The 18,703-nt window shown below is 46.6% G+C and overlaps 3 protein-coding genes across 9 annotated transcripts in view; 1 reads left to right on the top strand and 2 right to left on the bottom strand.

The window, feature by feature from the left end:
• Window positions 1-18,703, top strand: part of slc36a1 (solute carrier family 36 member 1) — a 42,153-nt gene that overhangs the window by 3,809 nt on the left and 19,641 nt on the right. For 2 of the 6 annotated variants that reach the window (XM_042339925.1, XM_042339924.1), the window contains exon 2: window positions 11,559-11,753. In XM_042339925.1, coding sequence (XP_042195859.1) covers window positions 11,559-11,753 — 195 coding nt within the window. Of the gene's footprint in view, window positions 1-1,487; window positions 1,509-7,969; window positions 7,995-8,273; window positions 8,328-9,446; window positions 9,483-11,558; window positions 11,754-18,703 lie in introns of those variants that run through there. The other 4 variants (XM_042339929.1, XM_042339928.1, XM_042339926.1 and 1 more) reach the window with 4 other exon arrangements.
• LOC103184131 (ganglioside GM2 activator-like) lies at window positions 9,035-11,237 on the bottom strand. 2 transcript variants are annotated; one of them, XM_007901994.2, is made up of 4 exons: window positions 11,087-11,237; window positions 10,466-10,615; window positions 9,942-10,064; window positions 9,035-9,335 (listed from the first exon to the last, which is right to left on the bottom strand). In XM_007901994.2, exons 2-4 carry the CDS (start codon window positions 10,526-10,528, stop codon window positions 9,192-9,194), a joined length of 330 nt encoding a protein of 109 aa, XP_007900185.1. In that variant the 5' UTR covers window positions 10,529-10,615; window positions 11,087-11,237; the 3' UTR covers window positions 9,035-9,191. The 2 variants fall into 2 exon arrangements, with proteins under 2 accessions (XP_007900185.1, XP_007900184.1); XM_007901993.2 differs by lacking the exon at window positions 11,087-11,237 and having other exon boundaries at window positions 10,466-10,863.
• Window positions 13,638-17,116, bottom strand: LOC103184129 (ganglioside GM2 activator). The gene is made up of 4 exons (XM_007901992.2): window positions 16,890-17,116; window positions 15,398-15,559; window positions 14,122-14,304; window positions 13,638-13,866 (listed from the first exon to the last, which is right to left on the bottom strand). The coding sequence occupies exons 1-4, from the start codon at window positions 16,968-16,970 to the stop codon at window positions 13,711-13,713; spliced, it is 582 nt and encodes a 193-aa protein (XP_007900183.2). The 5' UTR covers window positions 16,971-17,116; the 3' UTR covers window positions 13,638-13,710.

Raw genomic sequence — 18,703 nt, 5'->3', positions numbered from 1 at the left:
CGGAGGAGGAAGGGCTTTGCTTGTTGTGAGAGGGAAGGAAGGTGGAGGGTAGTAAAAGTGGGAGACTGATGGAGGTCAGCCGAGGGGAACTTACCCACACAGACTCTGGTGGGGGACGGAGGGGAGAGAGATTGCAAAGAGGGAACAAGCACATGCACATGTGTATATACACACACATGCGCTCACACACACACACACACCCTTACACACTCATACACCCTCACACCCACACATACACACACACACACACACAATTCAAGCCCAAAGATAGAAGAGAAAAGAGATCACTAAGGAAACTTGACATTTTTCATTTCTAAAGTTTCTAAACTTCCTGAATTTCACACAAGACACAGTTGCTCCACTTTGGAGTATATCGACTTTACACTAAATAAATGCAAGGTGTTGAAACGCTTTGGGATGTCCTGCCGATGTAAAAGGCGCTATGCCAATTGTAAGTATTATTTGTTACTGTTATTATTTTTCATCAGCCGACAGTCTGACACACGTGGAAAATCTTGGTCATGTTTAATAGCGTCCGAGCTAAACTGAAGGTCCAACATGTGCATTCTCTTTCCCTCCGGAAAGCCGCACCCTGCGCAGCTAATGTGGGGAAAGTATTGGGTACAGGTTGGCAAGAGCCAAGGCTTGGGGGACTCCAGGGCTAACCTTTGGGATAACGTTTGGGGTTTAACCAGCGCAAACACTGAAGAAACAATCTGCGTGCTGTTTAGCTGGCTGCAATATTACGAGAATTATGGTCAGTAGGAGTGTATCCTTATTGACAACAGGGTGCCTTGCTAATACTGCATATCGTGAGGCTTCTATTTGTCGTTGTTATCAACCCTCAAGACAAGTGATGGTTTGTGTTACACATATTAACTTTTGAAGTCATGTGGACCAGCCGGTGTAATGTTTCAGCCTGCCAAAATGCCAGCTCGTTCTTCACGCAGACAAGTTACACGAAGAGAGGGGCGTTATTTTTAACCCGACTTAAATAGAGATAATGGAAACAGTTGTCACCGTGAGGCTGGCGCTATTGGAAAACTAACACTGTGCCTCCTTACGTCCATTGCTTCCTCCTGAGTTCCCAAATATGGTTAAGTGAATGAAATGGCATTGATTCGCTTGAGGAATATTCTCTTTGTACACTGCGTAAATTAGGAGGATTTTCTTTCTACACAGAGGGGCTGTTTCGATGTGCAATGCCCTGCAGTGGTCAAGGCAGAATCCACATTAACTGTGATGAGCAAACTGGTGGATAGATAGATACGGTGTAATAATAATCCTTGCATTCGATACAGTGCCTTAGCCCGTCGTTGAGACGCCTTAAAGTGCTTCACAAGAATATATCGTAAATTGAATTGACTGTGTGCTTTTGTGGGTGAAACGTGGCAGCCCCATAAACAGTCGTGGATTGCATGTCCAAATTTTAATTTTCTGGGAGGGATTATTACCCCCTGGAAGAGATACGTCAATCGACTAACAAGCGGGTTCCTGTTTACTGCCAGGTAAACAGAGGTGTATGGAGTAAGGAAAGTTGCCTAAGGTTTAGCTGTGCTCAGGAATCAAACCTGGCTCCTCTTGCTCCATGCGGGGCAAGTGCTAAGCAACAGGACCGTTGCTCAATGGTTAGAGAAGTCGCTCTAACCGCTAAGCGACCGAGAGAAAAGAGAAAGCAGTCATTTGCAGTAGTGTAGCGTGTGTGAAGGTAGATCGTGGATTGCTCTCTCAAAGAGCCAGCGCAGTCATGATGGGCTGAACGAGCTTCTGCTGTGCTTGTACGGTCCTACAGAATGCTAGTTATTTGGTCGACCCAGGCAAGCCGGTAAGACCGCTCAAAAGATAAAGTTGATTTGTGGATTCATTTTTAAATTCAGTTTTAAGCTGGAAGCTGGTTCCTTTTTCTTTAAGAACTGCGGCAAAGCAGTTTAGTGGACCTGCGGGCTCCTGGCTTCTGCTATTGTGTTTCTGTGGCTTTGTAGTTTGTGACTGAGATTGTTTCAAACACAATTCCTGAGATGGGTGTGTGAGGAGGATATCACTCTCACGTCTGGATTACTTCAAGTCCTGTGTCAGCCTCGAGCTCACAATCCACATATTGCATGAGCACAAGATCGCAGAAGTTGGTCTGGACGAAGAAGGTCCTTCAGCTAAAGAAATCTCATCCTTCCAGAACATCCATCCTACAGACCCTTTGCCCCCCCCCCACCGCACCTCCAGCCCACCCCACGCCTGCCTGCCTGCCCCCATCACCTCCCCCATCACTGCATCTCTCTGCTTGTTAAATGAGTCCAATGTCCTGGCCTTTACCACCTTTCTACCTTTCTGATGTACTGGAGGAACCAATTTGCGTACAGCAATGTCCCAAAACAGCTGTGACGTAAGTAAATGACCAATTTATGTCGGGGTGGGGGGGGTGAGGGGGGGTGGGGGGGGTTGTGGGCCAGGACACCGGGAGAGAGGAAATCCCTTCTCTTTTTGAATAGCGCGATAGGATCTTTAACATCCACCTGAGCAGGCAGGCGGGACCTCGGTTTAAATACCCACCCGAAAGACGGCGCCTCTGACAATGGAGCGTTCCTCCCAGTACTGTATTGCGTCGGCCCAAGACTGTGAGCTCAAGGTCCCGAGGTGAGGCCTGAACCCACAACCTTCTGAGCACGCTAGCGACTGAGCCAGGCTGACACGACTGCAGTCTCTTTACACGACATAGATTTACTTCCTAAACATGTGTGGCGGCGGTGGTGGTGGTGGGGGGGGGGAGTGGGAGGGGGGTGTGTGTGAACGTTGCTTATCTTTCAGGTCACGCTTCCTGTTATTCGAACAGGAAATGTACTTTTTATCTCTTCGCGTCTGCTGCGTGTCAGATTGTATTTGATTTGACGCCGATGTATTGTCCGGCTTCCATTGCAGGCAAGTGCGGTGCTATGGCAACTCTCTTTAAACTCTCCTGGTCTTTCCTCCCCGGTCGAGGATCAGCATCGCTGTTGTGCAAAAAAAGATGTGTTTCGATTGCCTTGTGGTCCTCAACCTTCCAAGTCGATGCCCAATTTTGCGGCAGCTATGAAATGTCGCGCGTGGCACTCCCAACCGTGGAATAATAATAACACAATGAGAATAATCCTTGTGACTCGTTGAGACGCCTCAAAGCGCTTCGCAGAATACGTCGTAGAGTGTGGTGACTGTGCATTTTGTGGGCGAAACGCGGCAGCCCCATTGCGCAGCCGTGGATCGAGCGACCAAATTATTATTATTATTTCGGATCTTGGTGGCACAGCGTCAGTCTTCGGGCATGGCATCCTGGCGCAAAGCGAGCGGCACGACGTTGGAAGTACTGTACTCCATTGCGCGCTGGCAGTCAGTCTGTCAGCCTGTTTGCATCTCAAAGCCCATTGCCAACCGACCACCTTATTAAGTGGCCGAGATCTTGTCAGCGCAGAGAGAACGAGGGACTCGAACAGAACCTGGGTCCCGTTTGTTGCGCTTATTGTGAGAAACTCACCACTGTCTGGTAATGCTACATTCCTGTCGCCCAACTCCCTAACCCCCCCACAGCTCTCCCCTCCTTCCCCCCTCAAAAGAAATGGTGCATCTCATTCCAAAGGCCTGTAACTTGGCAGGTTTAAGAACAACAGTTTACATCTGCACGAACGGTTCTGTTAATATTTCTTCCCACTGTCCAACAGAGCGATGTGTGTGTGTGTGTATATTTCGGGCTATGATTTAGTGCTGAGCATGACTTCTAATCCCTGCTTCTCTGGGCTCAGCTATTCTAATTGGGCACACGACCAACTCCTTAATACTGTTGAAGTTAAATCCCAGAAAAACTCCCGATTAATTTAATGTTCTCACTGTCCTGACTGTGAGGTGTCCAGGACCAGGGGAGCAAAGGTTCACTCGACAACCTGTTGTGGAGTCCTGTAGCGTAGTGGTTAGAGCACTCGCCTCGCAAGCGAGAGGCCCCGGGTTCAATTCCCGTCAGGGCGAAACCTTAGCCAAGTTTCCTCACTCACCTCTCTTTACCGAGAGGTAAGTAGGAACTCGGTTGTTAGTCAATTGACGGATCGCTTTCTGGTGTGTAATAATCCCTAAAAAAAATTTACTCAATCCACGACTGTACATTCTGTGAAGCGCTTTGAGACGTCTGAACGACGTGATAAGGCGCTATATCAAATGCAAGGATTATTATATTATATATATCAGGAGGGAATCCGACTGTTCCTACTATTATGTCCTTCAGGCTCCAGTGAGATTTACGTTCAACACCCCCCCCCTCCTCCATCGGTACTTTACATTGGACTTTCAAGGTGAATTACGATCAAGATCACACCAATCACACCTGTGAAATATATAGGCTAATTGTTGCAAATGGCCACATGAGATTCACGCACACACACTACGACACACAAGACATACCTATACACACAATGGCACATAAGACACACACATACGCGCACACAGACTGAGACATGCACAATATGTTGAAGTGATTAACTTGTCAGAGCTCTGTTGTATTTCAGTTGATCCCCTGGTGGAGTGAACACCAACGCCAGGACGAGAGCAGATTACATTATGCATAGGTTCGAGGTACTATCTGGGCCTCTATTTCCAGAAACTATCCAAGACGACAGATCTATTTAAGAATGTTTCCATGTCCTTAACAACCTCCTTTGTTCATTGAGATCTGGCTGTTCTCATGATCCCTGTTATTCCCGTAAAATCAGCTCAGCTCCGAGCGGTTCAGTTAAAGCTGGTTTTAGCCCAGAACCTTCGGGGATTAGAAAAGAAGAAAGAAAGTAAAAGTAGTTGTTAATTTCCAAGCTCCATATTTTCTCAGAAACCTTTTGTGATCCTTCAGGATAATCCCTGCATTTGATGTGGCGCCTTTCACGTCAGAGCGCCATTAGGCGCTTCACAAGATGTGCTGCAGAGTGTAGTGACTGTGGATTTTGGAGGGAAATGTCGCACAGCGACGTCCCACAAACAGCTGTGAGTGAATGACCAATTTTATATCAGCGCACCCCCAGCACTGCATTGGAGCAATAGCCAAGACGGTATGGGATCAAACCCTTTACTTGGGGATTGAATCCACAACCTTCTAAATTCAGAGGCCACGGTGTTACCAACTGAGCCAGACTGTTAAACTTCCCTCTCTGAATGTTAATTCCTCACTCCTCCAACCCCACCAAATCAACAGCTCCCTTTTTCCACCCCTCCCCCCCCCCCCGCCCCAAATCTCTTACTTTCTACCTTCGCTCTCCACTCTTCAAGACCTTTTTGAAACCTATCTCTTTGTCCGCGACCCTCTCCTTGCTCCTTTCCTCCTTGTTCGGTGATCCTACGAAACACAGTCACTACAGTTTAGAATGTATCATGCAAAGTGCTTTGTGATAGGGGGTTATACCAAACACAAGCATTATTATTATCATTATTATTATTATTATTATTATTATGCTTATTGCCTCTGTGAGCGCTTTGAGACCTTCATCCAAGATGGAAGGCATTATGTAAGTGTAAGTTATTGCTGAGGAATGGGCTGGAGTCACAATCACGTTCTCTGTTCGAGTTGGTCCACATTCTTACGGAACAGTCCGACTATTGTTCAGCAAATGGTAGCCATGACCATTCCCCAGCGAGTCGTGCAATCTGTGAGCATTCGGGACAAGGAAAATGTTTTTATGAACTGCGCGTGGTCTGCCCCTCGGTCCTGTGAGCGAGCTCAGCAACTCGACATAGGAATCCAAGATGAAAGAAGACCGCGGCCCCCTTCCACTTCGCCTTTTACCGTCCTGGCAGTCACGTGCGAATGTGATGTCCCAAAGTGTCCGGGTTGAGCATGAGACTTCCACTCCATTTCTCGTTACATCTCGCTCCGAGACGCTCTGTCGCAATGCTGGGAGGGCGCAGGGTAAACATTAAATCGGCGTTGCATGACCGACACTGTCCCTTGTGTCTGTGAGGTTGATGCTCTGTGCGATGTGTCAGCCGGGAGCCCAGCTAACGGTGCTGGTGACTCGAATGCCTTTGACAAGGTCGTGCTTTAAAGGGAGCAGTGACCTTGTGCGTGCGCCCTGTCTAACTCTCCCCAACCGTCGTCAGACGGACTTTCACTCCATTGCCATCGTGGCTGTTTGCGGGGAAGTCACCGTGCGCGAGATCGCCTGCTGCGTTTGCCCACAAAGCAACTCAGTCTCTACGCCTTACTGTGCATCATGCGAAGCACATCGAAGCGCATCCTCCTGATGCGAAAGGTGCTATTCCAAATAACAGAATTATTAATATTAATAATGATAATAACGATAATTGCTGTTCGGGGCTAACTTTGATAAAGGCTGCCTTTAGCCCTACTCCAAACTGTAGCCACTTTGAGCTGTCACACACCAACATATCAATCAGTGTCAATTCACCAGAGCTTTTTGCCCTCTGAGCCACTTAGATTCGTTCCCACATTCCAGCCGGCACTGGGTGTGGGTCTGCAGATAAAATGAGCCCGAGATCGGCTCATTGCAGATGCACTGAGTTCCCCAGACAGCTGCTTGCTTTTATCCGCAGAGCTGAGCATCAGTGATAGTGGAACTGTTTTTGTCTCTCAGAGAAAGAGAGAGAGAGAGAGGAACACGATTAAATTCTTTCCGTTAACACTAATAGCAACACAGGACTCTTACATCCTTAAAAAGTCTCTCTCAACAGTCACCCTCTCTTATACTTGTGCGGCCACTAATTCCTGTCTCACTTAAAGGCTGGCGGGAGAGTTGGCCTTTAACATTTTCCACATGTTACTGATAGCAGTACAATTCCGACAAGGTGATGGGCTGCTTGGAATCTTTAACTCTTTGAGTGATATCGCGTGGCTTTCTTCATTGCCTTCGGGCTCAGGGGTTTAATTTGGAAGCGATTCACAAATGACCCAAATATAAATAGAAGCTTTGATACACACACACACACACACACACATATATATATGATTACGATAATCTTTTCTATTCGATATAGCACCTTTCACAGTGGGGAGGATATCTCAACGCTCCTCACTGGATATACTGTAAATTAGTGTGACTGTGTGTATTTTGTGGGTGAGGTTTATGCGAGAGATTGTTGGCTGGGACACTGGGGAAAAACTTCCTTCCTTCTCTTTTCGAGCAGTGCCTGTTAAAGCAGCATTTATTATCAATATTTGGGCCGTGCTATTTGAAGACTCCTGTCTGGCTGAAAGAAACTGCCTTTGACACACAGCCCACGGGGAAATAGAAACGTTCTTCAAATAGAGCTTTGTGAACGGTAAACAGCCTAAAATCCTGCCGGGGAGGCGAGTTGGGGGCTGGGGGAGGGTTGTTGACACAGGGATGGACTTTTGGACAGTGTCACGGCCTTTTGAACATTGTTGTCTTATTTGCTAAGTAGGTGCCATCAGTAAGATTTGGTGGAACTTTATTAATGTCTCTTACACCCATTAATGGGCTTTAAGATGCAGGTGCACCTTAACGCGGCCGACCTTCTCAATGGAGCTCTTCGGGATGATTTCCACTCTGTACTCGCCATTTATCACAACCCCTATTAATCCCTTGGGAGTTGGGGAATGGCGTTCGGTTCTTGGTGGGAATCTGTACGTGCCCTGAGAAAGTGAAATACCTTTCTTTAATCCAGGCCGGGGGGTGGGGAGATGGCAGGCGAACGGTGATTTCAATACGTATTTGCCTTTCAAATAGAGGCAAATAGACTGTTGTGTGTGTCTGTGTGCGTGTGTGTGTGCGTGTGTGTGCGCTCAGGGACGCTACCCTGGCGAGGGTGGCTAAATAAATACAAGTTGTTGTTGTTGTTGCTTGCGCGTGTGTACGCCTGCACAGAACCAAAACAACTTGCGTTTATACACAGTGGCCCTCACGCGGGGTAGAGTCTCGGACTGCTTGACCGTGGCGGAGCCGGGGGTGGGGGTGTGGGCTGTGACCGTAAGCACGGTCGAAGAGGAAGGTCTTCAGGTGCGATCTCAAGATGGGGTAAGGAGGGGGCCAAGGCGGAGTCATTGAGGGAGAGAACAGCTTTGGTGTGACAGTTATCACCATTCCCCTTTAAGGACGGTATTTGGTTGAGAACGGTCCCGACTTTACACAACGATGTTTCGCAGCTGGAGCTTCCAACCCCTTTCTGGGACGGAGTTTGAATCTTCTCACCCCTCACTTGCGTATCAGGTGAAAACGGACAAGAAATGCTTTGTTTCCATTACGCTCTCGCCCCCTATTGGAAGTGACTGGTAACTGCACGGGACCCCTGAGGCAACAGGACAGGTCACCTGAGATTGCTGGTCTATCGCTCATGGAGTAGCGAGGAAGGTATATCTCTGTTGAATTCCTATTAACCCACGAGAACTTGGCTGATGAAGTAGATCATGGTGTCCTGCAGCTCAGTGGTTAGAGCACTCGCCTCACGAGCGAGAGACCTGGGTTCGATTCCCGGCCAGGGCGAAATGTTGCACAGGTTTCCTCACTCCACACACCTCTGTTTACTTGGCAGTAAGTAGGAACCCAGTTGTTAGTTGATTGGCGGATTGCTTTTTGGGGGCAATAATTGTTTAAAAAAATATATAACAGTCAATTGACTTTACAGTATTTTCTGTGAAGCGCTTTGAGATGGCTCGAAGATGTGATAAGGCGCTGTATCAAATGCAAGGATTATTATTATTATTATAATTATAACAGTTCATGAATTAACCTCCATTTGTGTGAGTCAGGATCTTATCTGGTTCCCTTGTGAATGATTCTATTGATCCGCTGAAAGATTGTATGAATGAATAGACTGTGTCATTGCAATCGTTAATGTCACAGAATTTACGACTAAATTGGCTAAAATGTCAGATAAGAATTTGTGACAAATTCTGATGTTTTTTGTTTTATTGAGCAGACGGGAGATTTTCAAGATTCTATTAAAGGTGGATTTCACCTTCAATTGCCTAGATGAGGAGACACATTTTAATTTAAGGGATAACATTTAACATTCAACTCCATGTGATTGAAAGTAAGATATGTTTCGCCGACAAAATACAGAGTCAATTCACTTGACAGTATCCTCTGTGAAGCGTTCTCTAGATGTCACAATGATGTGATGTGGCTCTATATCAAATGCAAGGATTATTATTATTATTATTAATAAAGATCTGAGGTTACACGGTGTTATTTTGTTCCCCATGCGGGCATAAGTTAATTCTTTTTAACAGTCAGGTCCATCTGCACACACCCAACATTCCTTCTGTGACTCTTCAGGTCAATGGCTATGCTGTATTGGCCATTTGGGATGGGTAGTCGTGGAATGACGAACGCTTTTCCCGGGAACTTGTGAAATCCCTGAAACATACATAGAAGACCAGCATAAGTGCCACGTTTCTCCTTCGAACCGAGGCAGTGAACCAATGCAGGCGACCGCAAATGTCAACAGATCAAACACGAGATAGATACCAATCACAGTTGCGTCTACGCTGCCAACAAACCAGGGTAAGGCCAGGTTTCCTTTTCAAAAGAAACTTGTAGAGTACGCACTACGCAGTTGGCTCTTGCACATCTACACAGAGCATAAGAGTCGTTTCTGATGAGAGTCGTTTCCAATGGAGCTATCTCTTTCTACAGCAATTTCCGCTCGCCATAGCCCAGATTCACAGGAAGGAGAACATAGTGGAGTCACATCAACCGCAGTAGTAGAGATGGCAGCAATATTTGGCACCTGTTTTTCTCTCTGTAAAAATTGAGCGGTACAGCACTGATCATGACAGACTCTGCTCTTGACCCTCCGGGTCAGTTGTAGGTGTTAGATGGAGACAAACTAATGTAGATGACAAGACCCCCCCAAAAAAAACTTACTCCTGAATTCAGTAACAGCTGGAGAATGTGTGCAATTTGCCAAAAGGCTGGAATAATTTTTTTCACCATTTACCCTCTGCCAGGTTTGAGACTCACTTGTTTGAAAGAACAGGACGGATCACGTTTCAGTAACTTGCAAACTTCATACACGCAGTCAAAAGTCACGCAGGGGATTTTCAACCAGAAGAAAAGGACCTTCCTGTACAATGTTATTTCAGCCTGAAACAGATTTTTAAGAAAAAGGAGCGTTGCTCAGGCACACAAATCAGGTTGAAAATAGAGGATGAAATCTGCAGTGTTTCATGAGGTGGCAAAATAAGCACTTCCCAGAATATATTGCAATCCCCTTCATAGTATATTCTGTGAAGTGCTTTCAGACGTCTCAACGGCAGGATAAGGCTCTGTATTAAATACAACGATTATCCATTATTATTATTATTATTAATATTATTATCACAAGGAATGTGTTGTGAAATGGCACAAGTTACGCTCTTAAATGTCAAGTTCTCCCTGGATTGTCCATCCTGCATGGAGGAGGCACAGAGTGGATTCTTTCTCGTGTTCGGAGAACAAGGGAAATAAATCTGTCTCTACGGTTAGATATGGTTAGAGTTACCCACCTTTAGTGATGAGATGGCTTGGCTTAAAAAGGCAGATCCTTTCACTGAGATACCACCCGGCATTCTAACGGGATCGGGTTTGATGGAGAGGCTTTGGATTGTGATAGGCTGATTATTAGTCTTGCAGTTTTTCCAGGAGAAGCCTTCTGACTAATATAAAAGGGGTAAAAGATATAAGCGTAGTACAGCATGTTGACTCGATTCACAACTAAAGAGGTGACTGTCCGTCATGAGATTGTGTTAATCTATCCCCCAATGCACACAAAGGGTAAAATGCTCTGCCATTTCCTTAGCAATTGAGATGAGCAAGTGACTGAAACCCTCATCTGCTCTGCTAATGGAGGACCCAGTTAAAGCCCCATCCCCTGTCTGTGTCAGGCTGAGATTGGGAACCCACCCTTAGTGGCGGAGCCTGACACCGAGCCGGTGGAGAGGGAGGAGGTGACGGTCAGCACGGTCGAAGAGGAAGGTCTTCAGTCGTGACTTAAAAGACGGGCAGGAGAGGGCAAGATGGAGGGATCGAGGGAGAGAGTTCCAAAGCTTCGGGGCGTGGTGGCTGAAAGGGCGGCCGTCAATGGTGGAACGCAGGGGATGGGGGACAAGCAGGAGGCCAGAGCAGACCTGGTCTATCCACCCTCTAACCCCATACGTAGGGTGAGAGGCAAATCCTCTGGCACACAGTACAATTTTTCCTTATTTTCTAGGGTCAAGGCAGACACCCCTGAGTTCCATCTGCCTGTTCAGGCGGATGTTAACGATCCAGTGAGTCTATTTGAAAGAGAAGGGAGTTGCTCTCTCCTGGCGCCCTGGTCAACAATCCCTCCAGTAAATCAATAATTCACTTCATTGCTGTTTGCTGTGCAAAATGTTTGCCTAAGTCACCACCCTTGACAATAGTTATACGTTAAGAGCTTTGATAAGACACTATGCAAGAAATTTAAACCCTCACTGTGAAATCACGTGCAGCATTAAGCCAACACGACAGAGGATAAAAAGAGTAAAATCTTGATAAAGGAAATGAACGTCAATGGAATAAGATAGGTCCATTAAATGTGCATGCCCACAACCTGTTGTTACCCGTTTCAATTTACAGGAAACGGTTGCAACACACTTCCTTTGGAGAGTTTAACACGGACGCAGTTAATTTCAGACGCACTGGTCAAGTGTGTATGGATTACTTACTGGTCTGGATCGGTGGAGAAGGCACAAGATCAGGATAAGGACACGGGTGGGAAAAGACATCTTCAGTCCGACTCCGATCTCCGGGCGAAAAGAATACAAAACTTTGGTTTGTAAGAGTTTTTTTTTAATACCCTTCTGTAATAGGGTGTAACCACTTCACTTGGATTATAGCCTTAACATGAAATGCTCTGTTTTCCATGTTAGGCGCTGACAGATCTCTGTCAGGTGAGTTTCCTTACTCCACACACCTCCGTTTACCGAGCAGTAAGCAGGAACCCGGTTGCTAATCGATCGGCAGATTGCTCTTTCGGGTGTAATAATCCCTTCCAAAAAANTTAAATAAGAATCTGGTCGCTCGATGCCTGACTGTTTGCGGGGACGCCTCTGTGCGCAATTGGCTGCCGTGTTTCGCGCACAAAATGCAGTCCATCCACTTTACGGTATATTCTCTGAAGCGCTTTGAGACGTCTCAACCACACGATAAGGCGCTATATTAAATGCAAGAATTATTATTATATTATTATTGTTATTAGTGGTTGTATGACGCTGAACTTGATCCAGACCTGGCTTGTACCAAATGCAAGGATTATTATTATTATTATTTACTCGGTTGGAATTTGGTGTCTCTATATTTGAAACCTGTGATTCTTGTGATAAATAAAGTACAAACTCACCACTTCCTTCTCTAAGAGTATGTATTAAAGGGTAATACCGGGATATTTTGTCTGTAATTTTAAACTCTGAAACTCAAAAGTCCTCAGGAAGATATATATTATGTGTGAGTCACATGAATGAATTCAGCAACAGTTTGAGATTCTGTCATTCTTTCCTGTTGCTTCCTATAAACGTATCAAGGCTCAAATTGGCTGCGACGTTCGCCCACAAATACACAGTCACTACACATCACAGAAACCTCTGATAAGGCACTACATAAAATGCAAGGATTCATCTTATACGCTCTGTTACTGAGATGATAATAATAATAATCCTTGCATTTTGATATAGCGCTTTATCACATCATTGAGGCAGCTCAAAGTTTCTCACGGATTGTACTGTTAAACTGGATTGACTGTGTAATTTGTGGGTGAAACACTGCAGCCAATTCTAACAGTAGTGTCTCACAAACGGCCATATTTGTGAGTGAGCAATTTTATTTATTTGTTTATTTTGGAGGGTTTATTAACCCCAGAAAGCAATCTGCCAGTCGACTAACAACTGGGTTCCTACGTCTTGCTAAGTCAACACAGGCGTTTTTTAGCGTCTTGCTAAGGAAACTTGCCTTAGGTTTCATGATGGATGAGCATTGCTCATGATGGGAAATCACAGCATGAGTAGCAACAGAGATTAAATTAAGTTTTTGAGTGATACAGAAAGTCCTGCTAAATATAGCTAAGGTTTTCCCCAGTGAATGAAGTTACTGATAACTGCGCTCACGCATATCATTGAAAACAGTAATTAAGGCACGTGATTGTTGCTGGAGGCCAATTAAAGCAGACAAACTATAATTTGCTGTGATCTGTGAAGCTTTCGAGATGTGAAGCCATCTTGTGTGTGAATCAACTGTCCGGCAGTTGTTCCTTCCGTTCGCCCAACACTTGAGCGAAATTGCTTTGGAGCCTATAAACACATATGTTTTGCATCGAAAATCTATTTATTTATCTAAATGGGTAGCATACCGTTACCTCAGTTAGTTCAGAAACTTTGCAGGCGAATGAATTGGTTCGATAGTGTCAAATGATCTTTACCTTGAGAGTGAGTGAACCTCAATGAGAGTGATAATACCTTCTGTTTGGTCAGTCAAGTGTCTAACATGTGCAGAAACCCATCACCATGGGTTAAGAGCACAGAGTGTATGTTGGAGCTAAGCATTGGCAAGCTTCCCGCTGCTTGTCCGACTAGGACCCCCTCCCTGCTTCGGTTTCCAGGAATATCGGGGAAGAATCCCAGCCCTCACCCAACTACCAGTAAGTCAGTAAAAAAGAACAAGTGAAACGAATGAACGCTTCGCATTTACTTTCAATTCAAAAGCTGTACATTTTGGTGTTTAATACAACGACTGAACGTCATGTGGTTTTGAAAGAGAAGGAGAGCTCGACACATGCCAGCTCTCGGTTGCCGCTGCTCATCACTGCTTTGCCCTTGTAGTCGCCGTTGGTTAGCCAGTAAGGGACATCCAAGTTGGGGATGTCAAAGCTTGTTTCGGGTAGAGTATAGCTGCCCTGAAAACCAAGAAGACAAATGTTATTCCGCTAGCTGTTTGCAGGCAAAATGATTATTATTATTATTATTATTATATGAAATGCTACATAAATAGACCTGGATGGAATTTCACCCCAATAAAGGGATATGAGTAATAGACTGGAGTGGGATCATTTATTGGCATTACAGGACAGAGCAGATGGGCTGAGCATTGCTACGTAAATCAGATGCACTCCCATTCCTCTCGCTGGCGGTGAAGGGCAAATGGTTCTTACTGTTTGGAAAGGGCAGTGACATGGAATTCCATAGGTCGCCAGCGGCTCAGGACAGCTCTGTCCGGGGGGGATCGCCAGGTAGAGCAGACGACAGACGTCTTCGTAAGTGCAGCTTCCGATCTGCTCCACGCACGGAATCTTCACCCAAGTTCCAGCCACTTCCTTCTGCAACGTTACGTTGACCTGCATTGGGGGTTAAAGAGAAGGGTTGAATATCAACACCACCAACAACAAGAACAAAATGACATGCATAGAGCGCCTTTCACGTCGGGAGGACGTCCCAAGGCGCTGGACAGTCAGGGGGCAGGACCCGAGCAAGGGGGGGGAGGGGTGGGGTAGGGGGTGAGGGAAGGCAGGAAGGTGGGAGGGCGACTGAAGGCACGATCGAAGAGGAGGGTCTTGAAACCGGTCTTGAAGGAGGCGAGGGAGAAGAAGCGATGTCACACGAGACTCCGGCGTGTCTCATCTGGGAACGTGTGTAGGAATTCTTTTACAACAACAACTTGCATTTACACAGTGCCCCCCATGCAGGTAGCGTCCCAGAGCGATTTTAAGCACCACAGTAAAGCCCACTTCAAAGTTAAGACTGAAGTTCACAATTTGCCAAATTCTGGACGCTTTTAGAGATATAGATGAGTAAATCAGGTAAATATATCTATCAGTTAAATCTAGACCCGGTTGAACTTTCTAACCCACTTCGAGGCTATTTTGTGGGGGACATTGTTGTGTGCAAAATTGGCTGCTGTGTTTGTTTAGAAAATACCACAGTCACTGCACTTCACAGTTAATCCTGTGAAGCGCTTTGAGACATTCTCCCAATGGGAAAGATTACGATACCAATTGCAAGGATTATTATTGGTTCTGAATGCTGCTTATGAGGAACTGGGATGAGAATGCAGTGGAGTAAGTGGAGGATAAATGCTGAAGCGCTGGTCATAGCAAAGCGGTGACAGATTAAATAAATAATTAGATAAAGAAGCTTTGCATTTGGTACAGCGTCTCAATTTACTGTAAAAGCGTATTGACAGAGTGACGTTTCGTCTGCAAAATGTACAGCTTTACAGTACATTCTGTGCCGCGCTTTAAGACGTCTCAACGACGTGATAAGGCGCTGTATCAAATGCAAGGATTATCATTATTATTCGGTGACTGTGCATTTGTTGGTGAAGCCAGCAGCCCTTTCGCACGCAGCAGTGTCCCACAGGCCACTGTGAAGTGAGTGACCGAGTGAGAGGGCTGCGATAGAGAACGTTGTGATTTGAAGTTTCTGAAATACCTTCAGGGGGGTCGAGAGGATAACGGAGGTCGATGCCATGGCACTGACTCGAAGAACCCCTGGAATATTAACCGGATCGGGACGAATGGAAAGATACGCAATTGTACCAGGATCCTTCCCACCGCCGCAGTTATTCCAGGAAAAGGCTCCAACCCGGACAACCTGAAAAATACAACTTTTACAACAACCGCAGTTTGCATTTACACAGCGGCCTTCGGACGGGTCAGGGTCTCGGAGCGCTCAACAGTGGCGGAGCCTTACGCCGTCCCGGGGGTGGGGGAGGGAGGTGGGAGGTGACCGTCAGCACGGTTGAAGAGGACGGTCTTCAGTCGTGATCTAAAGGAGAGGTAGGAGGGGGCAAGGTGAGGGATTGGGGAGAGAATTCCAAAGCTTCGGGGTGTGGCGGCTAAAAGTGCGGCCGCCGATGGTGGAGCGGAGGGAGCGAGGGACAAGCAGGAGGCCAGAGCCAGCCGAGCGGAGGAGCTCGGATGTTTTGGCCGAGCTGGGCACGAGGTGGGGGCTGAGGTGGGGGAGGGGGGAAGGGAGGATCGAAGGAGTGAGCGAGGCTGGAGGGTGTGACGGTGCGGTGCGGTGGGGGGGCAGTGGACAGGAGATCGACGTCCGAGAGAAACAATATGGTTCCTCGGGGTTAAGGTTGAACAACGGAGCTTCAGCGAACGTCAACCACAGTAACCGTCACAAGACATTTACAATGGATAGAAAATCAACAACAAATTACACTTGTGTAGCGCCTTTCGTGTCGGGAGGACATCCCAAGGCGTTGAAACATTACTGCACAGAGACCTTAACACTTCTGTTTTTCACGGTCGGCATAGTTAAACAGCTTTCTATTACGTCATTATAATATTATTATTATATCATTTATATTATTATTCCATATTCCAGTTATCAGGAAGCACGTGGGACACCTGATTAGCAATGCATCCCTTTGCTGGTTAAAAGTTTTCTCACGCACAGAGGTACGTATACACACACACACACACACATACATTTAAACTAATTCTGCAGTTGCTGGTTAGTTCCTGGTTTAAGATGACCTGAATCTCTTGGGGTTTGTGCTTTTAAAAAGGAATCAGCGCTTGGTCGGGATTGCACACTGCAGGGAGAGTTAAACCAGCGTTGCTCACTTAACCCCTGGTGAGCAATGGTGGTTGTAAATCCGCACACCCACCGAATCCCTGATTCAACCCTTCTGCTGCAAAACGACTCGAAATCTCTTTTATCTTCTGGCAGATTTTTTTTGCTTGGGGGGGAATGGGGCCGGGACTGGGGGGGGGGGCTGGGCTGGGGGATTCGCTTTGGATTGTAAAAGAACAGCAAACCTTGGCTTTAAAGGGTGGTGGTGGGAGGGGGTTAGAAGGAAGCCCATCCCGTTCACCCACCCACCCACCCACCAGACGAGAGTTAAAAGGAACACACACATTGGTCTGTTTCGTTGCATTTTTTTTCACAGAGGTTGAGACGCACTTACCCTTTGCTGAGCTGGTTTCGCGCTGCCCCGCACTGCACACGGACTGAGACACAGAACCACCAGGAACGGGAACAGGGACATGATTGCCTTTCACCCAAAGGGGTTTGGGAAAAGAAGTGGGTTCCCTGCGCGCAGCGAAAAGGGGGGGGGGAAATCGGGGAGTATTCCTAGCGCTGGATTGCAAACCCCCCCACCCCCCACACCCACAAAAAAAAAGAAACGATTTAACGCTGAATAAGTAGTTTTTTTTAAAAATAAATGATCAAAACAATTCCAGCTGCGCGCAAGAAAAATGCGACTCAGCTCAGTGGCGATGGCAGCTGAAACCAAACCACAGTCCACATGATCAATTTACTGCACTGCACTTCCTATTTTACGATGAGTGTTTTCCCAAGGTGACCTTCCGCAGAAAGGGAGTTATAATCCCTACCTCCCCCCAACACCTCCAAAAAAAAATAATGATAATTTTTGTCATTCAAATCCGCGACTGTTTGCGGGGACGCTGCTGTGCGCAACACCGGCTGCCGCGTTTCGCCCACGGGATTACACGGTCACTGCGCTTCGCAGTACATTCCGTGAAGCGCTCTTCGAGACGTCGCGAAGAGGCGGACAAGAGGCGACGTCAAATGCAAGGGTCTCTAATTGTCGCTGCGGAAGGAATGGAGAATCGAATTCAGCCTTGAAAACACTCGTGCCAGCCTTTCGTTAGGAATCTCACGTTATTTCGTTGTTGCTTTCATACGGCGCGTGTCAGTCCGGGGCAGTCGGTCGCGCTCTCGCCTTTGAGTCAGAAGGTTGTGGGTTCAAGCTCCCACGTTGTCAGGCCTTGGAATCGCACAGTCTAAGCTGACACACCAATGCAGTGTTGGGGTGGGGGTGGGTGGGGGGGGGGGTGTGTGTGGTATTGGAGGAGGTGCCGTCCTTCGGATGAGATGTTAAACCGAGGTCCCGTCTGTTGGTTCAGGTGGACGTTAAAGATCCCAAGGCGCCATTCGAAAAGATAAGATGCTGCATAAATGTACATTGGATTGCGTTCTCCGGTGGCGGCAGATCTGCAGCGGAGAAGTGTCTTCATTTTTTGCCACGTAATAGGGAATTGTGAAATGTCAAAGCGTCTCGGAGGAACTGTTTCTGAGCTTGTGGTTGAGGCAAACGTTGAGGCATCACAACAGCAGAGAGGAAGTCATGTCTGGCTCCGGGACAATGATGAATGCAACAACCGCAATAACAAAAAATGACATTTGCGAAGCGCCTTTCACGCCGGGAGGCGCTGAATCATCGAAATAGGACGATCTTCCACTTCCCATTGCTTGGCTTCGCGAGCCGTCACAAAGCGCTTCACGGGATACACGGGAAAGTGAAGTGACCGTATATTTTCTGGGCGAAACGCGGCAGCCAATCGCGCACAGCTGCGTTCCCCCCACAAACAGCCGTGGATTGGAGCGAGTGACCGCGTGATGGAGCGACCGTTCTATTTGCGTCGTTTGCAAATCTCTTTGCGACCTGATAACCTCAAACCAGAAATTAACACATAATAATAATAATAGTCCTTGCATTTGATATAGCGCTTTTCACGTCTTCTAGACGTCCCACTGAGCCGTCTCGAAGACGTGATAAGGCGCGATATCAATTGCAAGAATCGTTATTGTTATTATTGGTGTTATTGTTGTTATTTTTATTGTTATTATTGGTGTTATTGTTGTTATTATTATTGGTGTTGTTGTTATTATTATTGTTGTTGGTCTTATTGTGATTATTATTGTCGGTGTTGCTGTTATTGTTATTGGTGGTGTTATTGCTATTAATATTATTAT

This window comes from Callorhinchus milii, unplaced genomic scaffold, assembly GCF_018977255.1.
Source record: "Callorhinchus milii isolate IMCB2004 unplaced genomic scaffold, IMCB_Cmil_1.0 Scaffold13, whole genome shotgun sequence".
Classification (NCBI taxonomy): Eukaryota; Metazoa; Chordata; class Chondrichthyes; order Chimaeriformes; family Callorhinchidae; genus Callorhinchus; species Callorhinchus milii.
This window is presented reverse-complemented; position numbering and strand designations above follow the sequence as displayed.

Excerpts from the sequence above, each read along its gene's own strand:
- LOC103184129 (XM_007901992.2), bottom strand. The coding sequence starts at position 16,970 with ATGTCCCTGTTCCCGTTCCTGGTGGTTCTGTGTCTCAGTCCGTGTGCA. Across the intron at positions 15,560-16,889 it reads CGAAACCAGCTCAGCAAAGG|GTTGTCCGGGTTGGAGCCTT; the intron begins GTAAGTGCGTCT and ends TGTATTTTTCAG. Across the intron at positions 14,305-15,397 it reads TCCTCTCGACCCCCCTGAAG|GTCAACGTAACGTTGCAGAA; the intron begins GTATTTCAGAAA and ends CCCCCAATGCAG.
- LOC103184131 (XM_007901994.2), bottom strand. The coding sequence starts at position 10,528 with ATGCCGGGTGGTATCTCAGTGAAAGGATCTGCCTTTTTAAGCCAAGCC. Across the intron at positions 10,065-10,465 it reads AAGCCATCTCATCACTAAAG|GCTGAAATAACATTGTACAG; the intron begins GTGGGTAACTCT and ends AATCTGTTTCAG. Across the intron at positions 9,336-9,941 it reads CGTCCTGTTCTTTCAAACAA|GGATTTCACAAGTTCCCGGG; the intron begins GTGAGTCTCAAA and ends TGTATGTTTCAG.